The following is an 18,689-nucleotide window of genomic DNA, read 5'->3' on the forward strand; positions in this document are numbered from 1 at the left end:
GCCATATGGTGACATCTAAGAGTTTTATCTTGGGTAGCAACCTGCTTCTCCAGAACCTCATGACCCTTCAACTAATTCTGCACCACTATCAGCCAAAAAGAGCACTCTGAGTTCCTTTTGGAAGTTAAAGCCCATTGTCCTAGAAACCTCAGTATGGAGATTCAAGGTCTTAGGAACTATAAACCATAGGATTACCTTATTAAACCCTAGAACTCAAAAGTATCACTGGATTAAGCCTTTTTCTACCTTTGTAATCTCACTTTTTGCAGTATAGAAAAGATTGCCTCAAGCCATAGTACCCCTACCAGTGATTGGAGACTAGAATCCCACCTGTGCTCTGCAGGTGGAAGGCCCAGACTTAACAGAAGTCAGAAGCAACCAGAGTTGTTTAGAGCCAGGTCCAGGAACTTCCTATGGCCTTTTAGTAGCAACTGTGCATGGCAGCCCTGTTGGCGTTTTCTCTACAGGCTCCTGAAGGTCAAACCGGAGGAGAGACTCACCATTGAGGGAGTGCTGGACCACCCCTGGCTCAATTCCACCGAGGCCCTGGATAATGTGCTGCCTTCTGCTCAGCTGATGATGGACAAGGTTTTGAATGATGTTTACTTTGTTGACTGAAAAGACTGTTGGGAAGGAATGCTGGGGCTTGGCTCAGTGAGGGGTTAAAGGCAAAACAGTGCAGAGTACACGATCCTTCCCAGAGAAACATCTCTGGTTTCCTCAGAGTCAGGATCCAAAATAAGGAACTTCTTTTGGTAAAAGACCAAATCAAGGCCTAGTGAATACACACTAAGGGAGCACTCAAAGGAATAGCCTCCATATTTCTGCTACAGGACTGGGGGCACAGAGCAGTTTAAGATACCCTCCCTTTCCCCAAGGGGTTTAAACAAGACTGGCTGAGAAGGCAAGGCCAATAAACATGAAACAAAGAGGGAACATTTCAAACATCAGAGCTTTGCATGTTAACTGTTCTGTGAATGCTGTGGGAATTCAGAAAAAGAGCACATCTTTGAAGGGATGTAATTTGCCCAAAGAGAAGGCAGAACCCCTCACATGTATTAACTATCTACTCAAATTCTTCAAGGACAGCGCATGCCCAAACATGAGAACTCAGATGCTGCAACACATTAGACAGTTAATGTAACGATGATGTATTTGCATCTGTTTTGTTGCTCATGCTGTTCACCACACATGGGCATCGTCAGAAAAAATAACTTGGCCTCACTAATGGGAAGTTAATGAGACGGGTGTGTCAGGGCCAGGTTTTGCAAGTGGAGAGAGGGGTTTAAGTCTTAGTGGGACGCAATTGAGAGGCCATGGTAGCTTTTTGAGAAGAGATTTCCCACTAGGAAGGTATTTAGAGATAGTCAGTCAGACTTGGCAACTCACGGACTTGCCAACCTAATACTTCTGCAGTAATCTAGAAGTCAGGGGTGGCTATGGGAGCAGAGAAATAGAGGTGAATAGGCTCAATAGTTTTGAAGAAAAATTTCTACAGCTTTTTGTGATAAGACTAGATATAAGGGGACAGGAATGACATATCTGGTGATAATATTGACAGGAGGTGGGGGTTGCATTGAGCTGAGATCCACCACTGCACTCCAGCCGGGGTGACAGAGTGAGACTATTTCAAAAAAAAAGTGGTCAGGATGTGAGTGATCAACTTTGGAAGAGTAGAACACTGTCCAACCAAGCCCTGTCTAGGAGCCTAAGCTCATGACTTTGAGCTGTTTCCTTCTTCTGTCAGGTCATTACTGATGAGGTGGATGTGAAGGTGCAGGAAGGCATAGCCAGGGCTGGGTATGAGTATACAGAGCCCTTAAATGAGTTCCAACTTTTCCTGATCTAATTTCATGCTCACCATGGAACTACTTTTTAAAATAGTCAAATTTTGACTGGGTGCAGTGGCTCACACCTGTAATCGCAGCACTTTGGGAGGCTGAGGTGGGCGGATCATTTGAGGTCAGGAATTTGAGACCAGCCTGGCCAACATGGTGAAACCCTGTCTCTACTAAATATACAAAAATTAGCCAGGCGTGGTGGCACACACCTGTAATCCCAGCTACTCGGAGGCAGGAGAATTGCTTGAACCCAGCAGGGGCAGAGGTTGCAGTGAGTCAAGATTGCACCACTACACTCCAGCCTGGGAGACAGAGCAAGACTCTGTCTCAAAAAAAACTTTTGTTGTGAAAACTCAGATGGTACAGCAGTGTTAAAAGAAAAAGTAAAAGTTCCCTTTCATTCCCCTGCCACAGTCACACCCCTCAGAGGTGAGGTAATCTATGGCTTGATGTATACTTCCTGATCGTTTTCTGGGATACGTACACAGATACACACATTTTGTCCTTTTAAAATACAAAAATGGAAAAAAAAAATTAAAAAAAAAAAATACAAAAATGGGATCATATTCCTGTGAAGCCTTCTGATGATTTGGTCTGCCTGTAGTGAGATCATACACTGTTCACAAAAGCACAAACTTCAAGAGTTCCAGACTCCATGAGAGCTATTTCTCACTGTAAATTATTTGACTGGTTGTGGCCTCCGTCATGTGGCCTTAGGCTTGGCCATGCCCTCCATGTGAGATGGTCAGGGCTCTGAGCTGTCAGGGCTGAGGTGAATCAATACCGTCTGTGAGACTTCTTGGGCAGTAGCCTGCCCCCCTTTCCGCTGATGTCCATATGTGCCTCTCTTTACACTTCCCCTCAGTAGTGGCTATGAGTGGGGATCCTGCTGGTATTTCTTACTTGCTTTTCTGTCGCCCCACCAGGGAAGAAGGGCTAGCTGTTATGTGACCTTTGGTTGGCCTGGTGTTCCCTGGTTCCTGCTGATCCATGGGGAAGAGTCCTCTGCCTTATCAAAATATTTCTATTCCTTCAACATAAGAGTGAAATTGCCTTCTTAGTACTTTGAGCTTTTCCTTTCCACTTTCTTAGTCTGGCTTTTTAGGTGCCCAGCAATGAATATGAAAAACTGACGGCAGTGTTTGCATTCAGGCAGTGGTTGCAGGAATCCAGCAGGCTCACGCGGAACAGTTGGCCAACATGAGAATTCAGGATCTGAAAGTCAGCCTCAAACCCCTGCACTCAGTGAACAACCCCATTCTGCGGAAGAGGAAGTTACTTGGGTAACTGAGCTTATTTCTTCGATTCTTCTTCATGGCTGGAATGGCTGAGTACTGGGTTCTCAAATTTAAGAAATTTAACTTGCTCAGCTAGGGATCTTTCTTTGGCCTCTGAAGAGGGTGGAGAGGATAAGCTCTTTAAATAGTATCAGGAGTTGGACACTATTGTTATTTTTCTATTGTTATTTTTCTGATATATCTGTTGCCTTATATTTAGAGTTAATATCTGTCCAGAGTTGGTTTTTGGATTCTCACGTTGTTATTACCCCTCCCTCAAACTCTTAAAGCACCAAGCCAAAGGACAGTGTCTATATCCACGACCATGAGAATGGAGCCGAGGATTCCAATGTTGCCTTGGAAAAACTCCGAGATGTGATTGCTCAGTGTATTCTCCCCCAGGCTGGTAAAGGTCACACCATTTACTAATCCTTTGTGTGTGTGTGAGTGTGTGTGTGCAGGGGTGGGTGGGTGTATGCATGTACATGGCAAAAGGAATGGCTTAATTTTGGGTTGTCTGTTTCATCTTGTGTTATAAGAAAAGTATATTATATAAGGTAGTCTGTGCCCACTAAAAAGACTGGACAGTGGGAGTTCAGAAATGCAGTTAAGTTCTACCTCTCCTTTGGTTTTCTGTGAAATTTCTAGTTTAGACTTAATTGGCAGTGTCAGGTGCAAGCATGCAATTTTGTGTTTTCTTAGTTTGACAACAAGGGCACAGATTGGGGGATGGAGAATGGAAAATGTGGGTAGGGTCTGAATCTCATTGCAGGCTGTTCACCATTTCCAGAGCATTTGGAGTGCAAGGCTGCCATTAGCTCATAAATATGAGAATACCTCCCTAGTTCAGCAGTGGCTCCTGCTGTTACTCATATCATGGGCAGCATGATATGAGTGGGTCTTTGGAGTGAGACTTACACGTGGGTCCTTTGGAGTGAGAGCTTTCTTTCGTTATGTTCTCTCCACTCATCGGCGGGTGAGGGGCTGTTCTCAGCAGATAGATGCTTCACGTACTAGGCCAGAAAATGGATATCTCCCTAGATTCCTTGGGTTTTAAGAGAACTCATATAGTGTACCTCAGATAGCTTTCTAAAGTAAGAAATGAGCTTAGCAGAGAGAAAGTAGCCCACTCTCCCACTTTTGGTCTTTGGTTGACCAGGTGTCTTGTTCAGCAATAGAGTCTGCCACAGCCTATTTCCCATCCCCCCGGTGCTGAGACTCTGGGGCCATCAGTGGATTTGTATGAAGATGTCAGAGTAAAAAAGAGTCCAAATACCAGATGCAGTCTACATAATGTAGGGACTAGCAGTAAAGCCCGTGTCTGGTGAAGTTTTGCGCATTCAGTCATCATTTTTCAACCAGTTGGACATCACGTTCTTCCATCTCTCACACTAAAACCCCATGATGCTGCAGGAAAAATGCAAATTCCTCTTCATCCTTACCAATAGGAGAGAATGAAGATGAGAAGCTGAATGAAGTAATGCAGGAGGCTTGGAAGTATAACCGAGAATGCAAACTCCTAAGAGATACTCTGCAGAGCTTCAGCTGGAATGGTAGGAGCCTTCATCACTCTCTTCCCCAGGAATACAGACAAGTGATTATGTTTAGAACACATAGGATCTCTTTGGCGCCTGAGCTGCGGCTGTTTTGAAATGAAGTGAGGCTGGCTGGAGAGTGAGTGGAGCATTGTGGAATGGGGGTTAGCTCTATATTAACTGCCCCGGCATACCTGGATATCTGGCCCTTTCACTTATTTTCCAGAGTTCAAGTGAATTGTGTGTTGCAGATTCAACACTGGAAAGCCCCTATCACACACCACTTGGGTAACAGAACTCCTCTCGGATACCAGGACTATTTACCAGGTCATTAAGAAGCAACAGATGCTGAAGGGGAGAGAGAGGACAAAGTGCCAGCAAGTCCACCCTGCTGACCCCGCTGATCTGCTTAGCTTAGAGAAGAGCTGTTTCACGAAAGAGGAGAAAGTTTGCCAAATCTACTGCTGGTTAAGTTTTTTTCCCAAAGCAAATAAGGTAGAGATGTATTTCTTGAACTGCCTTTTTTTTTTTTTTTTTTTTTTTTTTGAGGCGGAGTTTCATTCTATCCCCCAGGCTGCAGTGCAGTGACGCAATCTTGGCTCATTGCAACCTCTGCCTCCCGGGTTCAAGTGATTCTCCTGCCTTAGCCTCCCGAACAGCTGGGACTACAGGTGAGTGCCACCATGCCCAGCTAATTTTTGTATTTTTAGTAGAGATGGAGTTTCACCATGTTGGCCAGGCTGGTCTTGAACTCCTGGCCTCAAGTGATCCACCTGCCTCAGCCTCCCAAAGTGCTGGGATTACAGGCGTGAGCCTCTGTGCCTGGCTTGAACTGATTTTAATATTGTCTTTCCAGTTGAGCAAACTGTACTAGACTTATGCTCCAGGATGCTCAGGGAAGGGGGCAAACTTAAGATTTCAATGCCTCACTTGTTTCTTTTTTTTTTTTTTTTTTTTTTTTTTTTTTGAGACGGAGTCTCCCTCTGTCACCAGGCTGGAGTGCAGTGGTGCGATCTTGGCTTACTGCAACCTCCCCCTCCTGCACTCATGTGATTCTGCCTCAGCCACCCAAGGAGCTGGGACTACAGGCACGCACCTGTATTTTTTTTTTTTTTTTAGTGGAGACAGGGTTTCACCATGTTGGCCAGGCTGGTCTCGAACTCCTGACCTCAGGTGATCCACCCACCTTGGCCTCCCAAAGTACTGGGATTACGGGTGTGAATGACGGCACCCGGCCTGCCTCACTTGTTTCTTAGACATGCCATAAGAAATCTAAAGTGCTAGCCTGGCCATTCCCATTCTTGGAGGAGATTCACTTTCCTGGGATTTTTTTAAAGAAAAATTTGAGGGCCAGGCACGGTGGGTCATGCATGTAATCCCAACACTTTGGGAGGCCAAGGTGGGCGGATCATGAGGTCAGGAGATCGAGACCATCCTGGCTAACACGGTGAAACCCCACCTCTACTAAAAATCCAAAAAAAGAAAAAAAAATAGCCGGGCGAGGTGGCATGCGCCTGTAGTCCCAGCTACTTGGGAGCCTGAGGCAGGAGAATTGCTTGAACCTGGGAGGTGGAGGTTGCAGGGAGCCGAGATCACACCACTGCACTCCAGCCTGGGCAACAGAGCGAGACTCCGTCTCAAAAAAAAGAAAAAAGAAAAATTTGAAATGTCATTTTAGAAAAGTGATCACATATGAAATATGAACTTCAGTGAATTTTCACAAAGTAAACACTCCTCTGTAACCAGCACCTAGATCATGTAGTAGAACATGTGTCCTCTTCCAGTCCCTCCCTCCCTCCATTCAAGGGTAATCACAGTCCTGATTTCTAGCACTGGAGCCTCATTTTGCCTGGTTTTGTATTCTTTGTGAATGGAGTCAGACAAGTCTGCATTCTTTTATGTCTGGCTTCTTTTAGTCAGTTATATTTTAGTCATTGTATTTGTGGCATCCATCCATGTTGTGTGTAGCAGCAGATCATTCATTTTCACTGTATGAATGTGTGCTATATTTGTCAATTGTACTGTTGAATGGACTTTAGGATTATTTCCAGATTTGGGGGGGCTGTGGTGAATACTCTTGTGAATGTCTTTTGATAAGCTCATTTATCTTACGTGTATAGGATTAGAATTGCTGGTTCACGGAGGTCTTCATCTGTCTGGCTTTAGTGGGTACTGCTACCAGTTTTTCAAAGTGGTTGTATGAATTTATGAACTCCCACTAGCAGTGTTTGGGGGTTCTGGTTACTTCATATCCACACCAGCTCTTGCTATTGTCTTTTAAAAAAATCTTCGTTATCTTGGTTAGTTTGTAGGTGGTATTGCAATGTAGTTTTAGTTTGCATTACCCTTAAATGTACCCTTAAAACGTACTCATGTACGTTTTAAATGTTTATGGGCCAGTTAGATTTCCTCTTTTGTGAAGTACCTATTAAGTCTTTTGCCCATTTTTTTTTCACTGAATTGTGTATTTCTTATAGATATATAGGAATTCTTTATATATTCGGATATGAGTCATTTGTCAGCTGTATGTATTACAAAGATCTTCTCTCTCTTTGTGGTTTGCTTGTGTGTTGTGAGCTTTGGATTTTTACTGCCAGGTTAGTGGAACGGTACAATTGCTACCTGAAAAATGGGGGATCTGAACTGCTTTTGATCAGTGGTGGGGGTGGTTCCTCCACTGGTGAGGGTGAATTTGATACTGGTAAGGTGGACCTTATTGGGCCTCTGTCAAGAGTCTGCCACCTCTCAAAGAATTTGAGGGCTGATCTTGTTCTTTTTTGGTTTTCAGGTCGTGGATTCACAGATAAAGTAGATCGACTAAAACTGGCAGAAATTGTGAAGCAGGTGATAGAAGAGCAAACCACGTCCCATGAATCCCAATAATGACAGCTTCAAACTTTGTGGTTTTTTAAATAATTTGAAAAATTATTCTTAAATGTATAAAGTAATTTTATGTAAATTAATAAATCATAATTTCATTTCCACGTTGATTAAAGTTGCTGTATAGATTTAGGGTGCAGGACTTAATAATAGTATAGTTATTGTTTGTTTTTAAGAAAAGCTCACGTCTAGAGATACACTATTACTTTAGGACTGTGTAGTTGTATATTTGTAAGATGACAGATGATGCTGTCAAGCAATATTATTTTATTTGTAATAAAATATACAAAAATCACTTGCCAGCAGTAGATAAAGGACCGACTATACTGACTTTTCTGATTAGTAAACAGCTGAATTAAGGACTCTGGATTCTGGTTTCAATTGCCCTGTGTATTTGTTTTCCACACCATTGCTAGATGAGCTCTACTGCCAAGACATGTTTGTGGCTCAGTCATTTACTGCCTGCTGGAACTCACAGAAGGCACACTTGAGCTTGGGGAGCCAACTCCCATGATGGAAGAAGAAGGAGCTGAGCCCTCATTTCTCCTGTACCTAATTCCTTAGAGAAAAGCAGGAACATTTCCTTTTTGTCATATTTTTAAAAAGGGTACTGGTGTGTTTCTTAAATCTAACAGGGTTTTCTTTTGGGTTTATTCTTTTTTTTTTTTTTTTGAGACAGAGTCTCGCTGTTGTCGTGGAGGCTGGAGTGCAGTGGCACTATGTCCGCTCACTGCAACCTCCGTCTCCCAGGTTCCAGCGATTTTCCCTCAGCCTTCTGAGTAGGTGGGATTACAGGTGTCCACCACCATGCCTGGCTAATTTTTGTATTTTTAGTGGAGACAGGGTTTCATCACGTTGGTCAGGCTGGTCTTGAACTCCTGACCTCAGGTGATCTGTCTGCCTTGGCCTCCCAGAGTGCTGGGATTACAGGCATGAGCCACTGTGCCCGGCCTTGGGTTTATTCTTTGTTTGTTTGTTTGTTTTGGGATGGAGTCTTGCTCTTGTCACCCAGGGTGGAGTGCAATGGCATAATCTCGGCTCACTGCAACCTCTGTGTCCCAGGTTCAAGTGATTCTCTTGCCTCAGGCTCCCAAGTAGCTGGGATTACAGGTGCCCGCCACCATGCCCAGCTAATTTTTGTATTTTTAGTAGAGACAAGGTTTCGCCATGTTGGCCAGGCTGGTCTCGAACTCCTGACCATCCGCCTCAGCCTCTCAAAGTGCTGGGGTTACAGGCGTGAGCCACCAAGCCTGGCCTATTTTTTATATGTTTAACCAGAGCTTCCCTTTCTCCTTCCAGGAGGTCCTGCTTTGTCCTTTCCCCTTCCCTGCAGCCTTCACCAGCTCCATCATTCCTTTTTTCCATTCCCTATTCCTCCGGTCCTGTTTTTGGAATAATTTGTCTGAGAAATGTACATATAATTGAAGTGGGACTATTGGATTATCATGTAAGATGATCCAGTTTTGGGTTTTTTTTTTTTTCATAAGGCTGCCTTGTTTCTCTGTAATATGTCTGCCTGGGTTTTGTGTTGGCATTCTCTGGGCTTTGTTTATCCTGTTTATTACCCTTCATTTTCAGGAAGCACGATTTTGGCCCAGAGAGCAGCTGTTTGAAGGAAAAATAAGGCTAGGTCCTTTTTCAGTTTTCTGTTGTGCGTATGGGTTTCCATAACCAATTTTCATGTGTGTGTGTGTGTGTGTGTGTAAAGCAGTTTTTGGTGGATACTTACTTTGGTACATAGAAAAGCTGGCAGGTAGGCTCCACCTCCCAGAGCAGAGGGAGAGGATAGTCATCTGTTATTCAGTTTTTTCTCATCGCATTCTCTTCTATCAGAATTGATCTCACCAGCAACTTATTTTCTAACTCCTCCACTGTGCTGAGTAATTCCTCCACCCTGAGTCTTCAGGATGACATTCAGTTAGTATGCCCTGTATGTGTGTGACTGCCTGTGGGAATAGATGATAAAAACACAAAGTGTCTTAAGAATTACCTTACTACATTGGTTCCTTTTTTTTTTGAGACGGAGTCTCGCTCTGTCGCCCAGGCTGGATTGCAGTGGCCCGATCTCGGCTCACTGCAAGCTCCGCCTCCCGGGTTCACGCCATTCTCCTGCCTCAGCCTCCGGAGTGGCTGGGACTACAGGCGCCCGCCACCACGCCCGGCTAGTTTTTTGTATCTTTTAGTAGAGACGGGGTTTCATCATGTTAGCCAGGATGGTCTCGATCGCCTGACCTCGTGATCCGCCCGTCTCGGCCTCCCAAAGTGCTGGGATTACAGGCTTGAGCCACCGCGCCCGGCCCCTTTTTTTTTTTTGAGATGGAGTCTCGCTCTGTCGCCCAGGCTGGAGTGGAGTGGCGCAATCTCGCCTCACTGCAAGCTCCGCCTTCTGGGTTCACGCCATTCTCCTGCCTCAGTCTCCCGAGTAGCTGGGACTACAGGTGCCTGCCACCACACCCAGCTAATTTCTCTTTGTATTTTTAGTGGAGACGGATTTTCACTGTCTTAGCCAGGATGGTCTTGATCTCCTGACCTCGTGATCCACCCGCCTCGGCCTCCCAAAGTGCTGGGATTACAGGCATGAACCACTGCGCCCGGCCTACATTGGTTCCTTTTTATCTTGGAGAATTTGTAATTAAAATATATTTTTTGAGGTAAAGTTCACTAATCTTAGGTGACTGGTAACTGTTGTAAATGGATTTCCTTTAAGGAGAATTGAATATATCTCCCCACCTCCCCACCCCCCACCACCAAGATAGAGTCTCGCTCTGTCCCCCAGGCTGGAGTGCAGTGGCTTGATCTTGGCTCACTGCAACCTCCACCTCCCGGGTTCAAGCGATTCTCCTGCCTCAGCCTTCCGAGTAGCTGGGACTACAGGCAGGCACCACCATGCCCAGCTAATTTTTGAGTTTTTAGTAGAGACAGGGTTTCACCATATTGGCCAGGCTGGTCTCGAACTCCTGACCTTGTGATCTGCCCACCTCGGCCTCCCAACCTCATGATCCGCCCACCTCAGCCTCCCAAAGTGCTGGGATTACAGGCATGAGCCACCGCGCTTGACCTGAATACTTTTCATGATGGCAAAAATCTAACAGGCAACAGAAAAAAACCCAACGTTTTTTAATTTACTGACCAGAGAACTTGGCTGACAGTTGAATTAAGTGCCTGTTGTGTTTTTCAATGAAATGCAAATCTTACAGATCGCTTCTTACAGTTAGGAAAACTGCACTAACTTTTGTGTAATATTAGAACAACTGTAGTTTTCCTATCTTAGGGCAGAAGTTCAGTATTCCATGGGGAGAAAAAAACAGTAGTAATTACCTTTGTTACTGTTCTTTTCTTTAGAGGAATCTTCTAGCATATCCAGTATATCCGTAACTTCTTAAAATTGTGACTTGGGTGTCTTCTAAAAAGGCTCAGGATGATTTTTTTTTTCCTTCAGTGTATGCTGAATTTTAGGTGCGATAGAAAAGGTATCCAAAGTGATCCTTCCTTTGACTCTGAGCATCTGTTGCCCATGTTTCAGTTACTTCAAGCTGAATTCATGTGACCCTTAATATAAGTGCTGTGTCCAGACACATCCAAATGAGCACCAAGCTGGAAGTTTGTGAACACTCTGGAGGATGCCCCAGCTGTTGTAACGCAACAGCATGCCTTGAAAAAAAACAGTAGCTCCCAAGGGACTCAGCATGGCTTGGTCTTCGAAGTGGAGTTTTGTTTGTGTATTCCTAGTCCAGCAGTAAATTCTACTTTAGCATAACCGTCAGGTTTGCTACTTGAAATTTGCACGTAACTGGAAGTGAAACGGTATCTTTCTCATATTTTTTGGCCTAACACCTACACCTGTGGAAACAACACTGTAAAAACAATTCTTATAAAGCAGCAGGTTATGCTCTCCTGTTTGCCTACATGATTTATTAACCTTCTGCTTATTAAAGCCATTACTTGTCAAATACTTTTAGACTTTACCACAGTTATAAAAGTCGGCTTGATATAGTAAAAAACACTTGTATCTCTCTAATGTATGAACATAGGAGAATGCCAGTCTGAATTTATTGTTTGAAACACAGATAAGGCTCAGCGCGGTGGCTCATGCATGTAATCCCAGCACTTTGGGAAGCCGAGGTGGGCAGATCACCTTAGGTCAGGAGTTCAAGACCAGCCTGGCCAACATGGCGAAACGCCGTCTCTACTAAAAATACAAAAATTAGCCAGGTGTGGTGGCACATGCCTGTAATCCGAGCTGCTTGAGAGGCGGAGGCAGGAGAATTGCTTGAACCCGGGAGGCAGAGGTTGCAGTGAGTGGAGATCGCCCCACTGCACTCCAGCCTGGGTGACAGAGCGAGACTGCATCTCAGAAATAAATTAAAATTAAAAAAGACGTGATCCTGCTATGTTGCCCAGGTTAGACTCAAGTTTCTGGGCTCAAGCACTCCTCTTGCCTCAGCCTTCTAAGTAGCTGGGACTACAGGAGCAAACCACTGTGCCTGGCAGGAATTACTCTTTAAAAAGAGTTTATGTTGCTTGTATTCATTTGAGAAAAAACGAGTTGAAGAAATGGTAATTGTTGGTCAAAGAAGCCAAAAGATTTAAATCAGGTCTTGTGTGTGGGGGTGTGTGTGTGCATGTATTTATTGAAGAAAATATGTTTCAATTTGAGAATCAGAAAATTGTATACTTCATTTTAATTGTTTATTTAAAGTAGAATGTTCTATTCTTGAATCTTCTTTTATCCCACCAAATGGCTTAACCTAATTTGCCCTGTCTATTTTGGTTAAGACACAGGGAAACACCCTAAAATCTGTGATAATTTTCAAAATATAATTTTAAGAAGCTTTGTGCTTACATAAATCACAAGAAGTACAGCTGGAAATCATTTCACTTTTCTTGCTGTAAATTTTTTTAGTGGGTTTGTGACAGTATAAATTTTCTTGCTAGATGCTAATGATACATTGTATTATCTGTATTAGGAATTAAGGAATAATGAATAAATTGATCTGTTCTCATGCTGTTACCTAAGATCTGGTACCATTACATTCCTTTCTGTAGTCATATCTCATATTTGAAAGGTCTCTTGTTGTAAATATTTGACTTGCTGTAAAATTATGCAAGATAAAAAATGTAGAGCTTTATTTTTCTTCATCTAGAATGCACAGAATAACTGCATAAGGAATGGGTGCATAGGGCTTCTTTTCCTTTTAAATTTGTACTGCTAAATACACCAAGGAAACTGACATGAAAACCAAATTCAAGGACTTCCACAGACATTTCAGGTCGATTTTAGTTCCAAACCGAAGAAATCTTTTAAAAGTTCTTCTATAGCCCAGTTTTCTTTTCTTGATGAAATGTTAACTAGACATCTGGTTAGTCAGCTTTTATTTTGACCCCACAGTATTTTTTGAGACGGAGTCTCACTCTGTTGCCCAAGTTGGAGCACAATGGCGTGATCTCGGCTTACTGCAACCTACGCCTCCCGGGTTCAAGCAATTCTTCTGCCTCAGCTTCCTGAGTAGCTGAGATTACAGGCGCGCTCCACCACGCCCTGCTACTTTTTGCATTTTTAGTAGAGACGGGGTTTCACCATGCTGGCCAGGCTGGTCTTGAACTCCCGACCTCAGGTGATCCAGCTGCCTCAGCCTCCCAAAGTGCTGGGATTACAGGGGTGAGCCACTGTGCCCGGACCCCACAGTTTGTTTTTATATTAGGGCAGTTGGAGGAACTGAACTTTGATCCTGATCCTTTATATACCCCCATGGTGAAACTGAGCCCATTTTACTTAACACGTAATATATCTGTGCTTTAGGAAAACTTGATAGAGAAGATTATATGCAGATATAAAATATCTAAACTCATTTGTTATGAACCGGCAATAATGAGGGAAAACTTGGACATACACATACGGATTTTCTTGAATTAAAGAAAAAAAAAACCAGACACTGACAAAGGAGAGTTGAACTGAGAAATGGTACCCTGAAAACTGCAGAAATGAGGGAAAGAGGCAGTGGGCCACAAAGAACTTTGTCCTTTTCAGAGCTCCCCAGAGAAGCCCTGTCCCCTTCCCCCCACCCCCTGCCAGAATGTTGGGTTTCAAAGAATGAACAGATTAACGGATATCAAGTTGTGTGGCCTGAGCTGAGGATAAAGAATAATTTGCCTGAGTTACAGTACTGGCTGGATCACTACAGGCCTTCTGCTTGGAATATCTCTCCATGAAGGTAAAAGGAATATAACTAAGGAAGATTACAGTTGTTGCCGTTGGAAGGAAGACATACTAAAGAAACTGCCGAAGGCCAGGAGAGAAGCAGGAAGAGAAACACAGCTTGAAGTTATCTATAAGACTCAGAATTGGGCAAGAACTGCCAGTGAGGGAGCCAGTGTAGATCTGAGACTAACATCTGAGCCTCCAAAGGTTTGTGTGCGAGGGGGAGCTCTGCTGATGGATATAGGCCCAGAATCATTAACTGATTTATTTGGGCCATGTCAGTGCTGGCATTATTAAAAGACTCTGCCAACATCCTGCTGTATCTATGGAAAAGCAAGTGGCCTTGGAAAAGGTTAAGATAAAGTTCCAAACTTGGGCTCCACAGAAGTGGAACTTGAGAATGGGGCTAGTACCCGGACCTTCATGTATCAGGTTAGAGATTTTGCTGCTTTTGGTGATTTTTGTGCCAAGCATGCACTGTTACCTGGGATCAATCTATTACTCTTTCTATGAAATAATTATTCCAAAGAGGCTGACAGTCCAGGGAGGAGATAGCTCAGTGGAAGGACTGTCCTACTTGCTATTTATGCAAGGCCAGAAGCACTTGGTTCACCTGAAGGTGAAGAGAAGCCATTTTGTGAATAACTTTCCAGTCTACAGTTACCACAATGGCATCCTGGGGCAAGATTCGCCTTTCATCTCACATGACTGCCACTATGAAGGCTACATAGAAGGAGTGTCAGGTTCTTTCGTTTCTGTCAACACCTGTGCAGGTCTCAGGGGCATCCTGATTAAGGAGGAAAAATCTTACAGCATTGAGCCCATGGATTCTTCAAGACGGTTTGAACATGTGTTATACACCATGGCACACGAAGCGCGAGTCTCCTGTGGTGTCACTTCCAGAGACAGCCATGTGGTGTCCACTAGCTGGCAACAAGGGAGCAGGAAGCCTCATGATCTACAGGCGCTGTCCTACTTGTGGTCACACACCAAGTACGTGGAGATGTTTGTCGTGGTCAACAACCAGCGGTTCCAGATGTGGGGCAGTAACATCAATGAGACGGTCCAGAGAGTAGTGGATGTCATTGCTCTGGCCGACAGCTTCACTAGGGGAATAAACACAGAGGTGGTGCTGGCCGGAATGGAGATTTGGACCGAGGGGGACCTAATAGATGTCGCAGTGGACTTGCAAATCACACTCAGGAATTTCAATGGCTGGAGACAAGAGATGCTCTTCCGTCGTGCGAAGCACGATGTTGCCCACATGATCGTCGGGCATCATCCTGGACAGAATATGGGCCAGGCCTTTCTCAGTGGTGCCTGCTCAAGCGGTTTTGCGGCAGCTGTTGAATCCTTCCATCATGAAGATGTGCTGTTGTTTGCAGCCCTGATGGTCCATGAGCTCGGGCACAACCTGGGTATTCAGCACGACCACTCAGCCTGCTTTTGCAGAGAGAAGCACTTTTGCCTCATGCATGAAAATATCACAAAAGAAAGTGGCTTCAGCAACTGCAGCTCTGACTACTTCCATCAGTTCCTTCGAGAACACAAAGGGGCCTGCCTATTTAACAAGCCACGGCCCAGGGGCCGCAAGCGTAGGGATTCTGCCTGTGGAAATGGCGTGGTGGAGGACACGGAGGAGTGTGACTGTGGTTCTGCCTGTCACCTCGACCCATGCTGTGATCCCACATGTACTCTGAAGGAGCATGCTGAGTGCAGCCATGGCCTCTGCTGTCTGGACTGCACTTTCAGAAGGAAGGGGTTTTTATGCCGTCCTACTCAGGATGAGTGTGACCTCCCAGAATATTGTGACGGTAGCTCTGCAGAATGCCCTGCAGACAGCTACAAGCAAGATGGCACGTTGTGTGATAGAATTCACTATTGCTCTGGGGGTCAGTGTAAGAACCCTGATAACCAATGTGTGAATATATATGGGTACCCTGCAAGATCTGCCCCGGAAGACTGTTACATTTCAATGAATACCAGAGGAGACCGGTTTGGAAACTGTGGCCATCCCACTGAGGATCAGCAAACATATGTTACATGTTCAGATGATAATGTATTTTGTGGGAAACTCATATGTACAGGTGTTCAATCCTTACCACGAGTCAAAGCTCAACATACAGTGATCCAGGTCCCTCATGACAATGACTGGTGCTGGAGCATGGATGCCGATAACATTACTGATACCCCTGATAATGGCAATGTGCACGTCGGCACTTCTTGTGCCCCAAACAAAGTCTGCACGGATTACTCCTGCGTTCATCACTCCGTACTCCTGTATGACTGCAGACCGGAGGAATCGTGTCATGGGAAAGGAGTTTGCAACAATTTAAGGCACTGCCATTGTGAGTCTGGTTTTGCTCCTCCTGACTGTAAAAATCCAGGAAATGGAGGCAGTGTGGACAGTGGCCCCCCGGGAATGCAAGTTACCAACAACAGTGAAAGTGGTAGTGAAAGTATTGCTCGTGGTCAAAGTCTGAGACAAGACGTAGACTATAAACTGGTAGTGTTACTAGTCCCTTTGTTTCTTGTACTATTATTGTGCTCTCTACTTACAATATCCTACCTCTGCTCTGAAGTTCAGACAGCAGTGGCTGAAGTAGAGGAGGCATCAACAGAGACAACACTGGAATCAGAGTTGACTTCAGCAGATCTAGTCCCAATAGCAGAAGAAATCCTACCACCAGGTGAGGAGGCCCCACCACCAGGAGAGGAAGCTCCACAACCAGGAGAGGAAACTCTACCACCAAGAGAGGCCGCACCAGCAGCAGAGGCCCCACCAGCAGCAGAGGCACCACCAGCAGCAGAGGCCCCACCAGCAGCAGAGGCACCACCAGCAGCAGAGGCACCACCACCAGAGGCTGCCCCACCACCAGAGGCTGCCCCAGCACCTCAGGCTGCCCCAGCACCTGAGGCTGCCCCAGCACCAGAGGCTGCTGCCCCACCACAGGCCCTGCCACCAGAGGCTGCCCCTCCACCAGAGGCCCCACCAGCACAGTAGGCCCCTCCACCAGAGGCCCAGAAAGAGCCCACACCAAAAGAGGAAGCAGGTAAAAGACAGGGAAGGCTAAAAGAGAAGAGTGAAGGATGAAGCCAAATATCTCAAACATGTCAGGCATTGAGTGGGAATAAGAAGCTCATAGAAGCAAATGTGAAGTGAGAATTGGTGTCTACAGAGGCTGTGACTGGACTATGTAATCTGTAGAAACATACTAATGTACGAAGAGGGATTTCCCGACTTATACAGTATTCATTGTAAACTCATTATATTTTCATACATCAAATCATATATAAAATATTCTTTATTTCTGTTTTTTCATGTTTCATGAAATAATTTTAGCTCTTCTCATGGGTCTTTGCTATCAATGTCTTGTTTCAGTTGGGCCAGTTTCTGAGTCACCCAGTTTGCTTTTCAGGGCATATAAACTTTCATTCACATGATCTGACATAATGTATTATCAATTATCCATGCCTGCATTGTTGTGACTAGGTTATTCATCCCAGTAATAGTGACCCATTATGTTACGAATGTTATTATAATGATTGAATGTTCTAATAAGCCCTGTCTGCTTCTATTCAATAAATACAGGTGATTTTAAATAAAAGTTTTTTTCCACATGAATCATCACTCCAGACTCCAAGCAGCCTAGTGCTTGGGATCCTTTATTTTGGGGCTCTATGAAAGGGGCTAAACCTGATCCAGGGACATCTCACACTCCGTGTGGGTGTATGGAGGAGGGAGGGCAACCTAGGCAGTATGTGAAGTAGACTGTAAAGTGTGAAGTGCTGAGTTCACATTTGAAGTATTTATTTCTTCATTTTTTTTTTGTCTTAATGATTCTACTAAAGTTCCTTTTTCCTTTATTGACAATTTATAGGAACATCTTGAATTACAAGTAACAGAACTTTTTTTTTTCCCTTTGAGACAGACTCCCACTCTGTTGCCCAGTCTGCAGTGCAGTGGCGCAATCTTGGCTCACTGCAAGCTCCACCTCCCGGTTCACGCCATTCTCCTGCCTCAGCCTCCCAAGTAGCTGGGACTACAGGTGCCTGCCACCACTCCTGGCTAATTTCTTTTTGTACTTTTAGTAGAGGTGGGGTTTCACTGTGTTAGCCAGGATAGTCTCAATCTCCTGACCTTGTGATCCGCCCACCTCAGCCTCCCAAAGCACTGGGATTACAGGCATGAGCCACTGCGCCTGGCCAGTAACAGAATTTTCAGTATGGTAGTCATTTCTCTGTGAAGTAAGGACATAGTAAGTATAACAGTAACATTCTCCATTCTGTGCCAGGCCCAGTGCTAAACACCTTACATTCACTGTCTTCATTTAATCCTCCCGAATGCCCTGTGAAACCTCCAACTTGTACATGAGGAAACAGAGACTGAAGAGTTTGCTCTAGTGCTAGCCAGTAAGTCGTGGGACCTGCATCCCTCCCCAGGAATGAGTGAATCTATTGCCTCATGAGCCTTTTCCTTCAGTTAAAAAAAAAAAAAGGCCGGGCACAGTGGCTCACACCTCTAATCCCAGCAATTTTTAGGAGGCCGAAGCGGGCAGATCACCTGAGGTCAAGAGTTCAAGACCAGCCTAGCCAACATGGTGAAACCCCGTCTCTACTAAAAATACAAAAATTAGCCCGGAGTGGTGGCAGGCGTCTGTAATCCCGGCTGAGGCAAGAGAATCGCTTGAACCCAGGAGGCCAGGGTTGCAGTGAGCAGAGATAGTGCCATCACACTCCAGCCTGGGGGACAAGAGGAAGACTTTGTCTCAAAAAAAAAAAAAAAAAAAAAAGTGAGGGAAAAGACATGTCCTTAACTTCCCAGAACACGGCTTTATCTTCAGTGACTTTAATGAAACCAAAGCCATACAAATAAATGTCGATCCTATCATGAACCTATGGCATTGTGTAGTCATTACGGATTAAAGTGTCTTTTCCCCTACTACATCCTGACAGA

The 18,689-nt window shown here is 44.7% G+C and overlaps 2 protein-coding genes across 7 annotated transcripts in view; both read left to right on the top strand.

Annotated features, from left to right (window-relative positions):
* Positions 1–7,895, top strand: part of MAPKAPK5 (MAPK activated protein kinase 5) — a 50,558-nt gene extending 42,663 nt beyond the window's left edge. For 3 of the 6 annotated variants that reach the window (XM_009181742.3, XM_021922954.1, XM_021922956.2), the window contains 5 exons: positions 468–588; positions 2,994–3,124; positions 3,409–3,530; positions 4,567–4,671; positions 7,442–7,895. In XM_009181742.3, the coding sequence (XP_009180006.1) occupies positions 468–588; positions 2,994–3,124; positions 3,409–3,530; positions 4,567–4,671; positions 7,442–7,536 (574 nt within the window). In that variant the 3' untranslated portion in view covers positions 7,537–7,895. Of the gene's footprint in view, positions 1–467; positions 589–2,993; positions 3,125–3,408; positions 3,531–4,531; positions 4,672–4,879; positions 4,981–7,441 lie in introns of those variants that run through there. The other 3 variants (XR_002515853.1, XM_003907172.3, XM_021922955.2) reach the window with 3 other exon arrangements.
* A 3,918-nt stretch (positions 7,896–11,813) lies between these two features.
* Positions 11,814–17,340, top strand: LOC101003314 (disintegrin and metalloproteinase domain-containing protein 1a-like). The gene is given in 2 exon segments (XM_009181741.4): positions 11,814–14,062; positions 14,065–17,340. Coding segments are annotated over 2 exon segments (2,727 nt in total). The 5' UTR covers positions 11,814–14,007; the 3' UTR covers positions 16,737–17,340.
* The last annotated feature ends 1,349 nt before the right edge of the window (positions 17,341–18,689 follow it).

The sequence above is a fragment of the Papio anubis genome, chromosome 9 (assembly GCF_008728515.1).
Source record: "Papio anubis isolate 15944 chromosome 9, Panubis1.0, whole genome shotgun sequence".
NCBI lineage: Eukaryota > Metazoa > Chordata > Mammalia > Primates > Cercopithecidae > Papio > Papio anubis.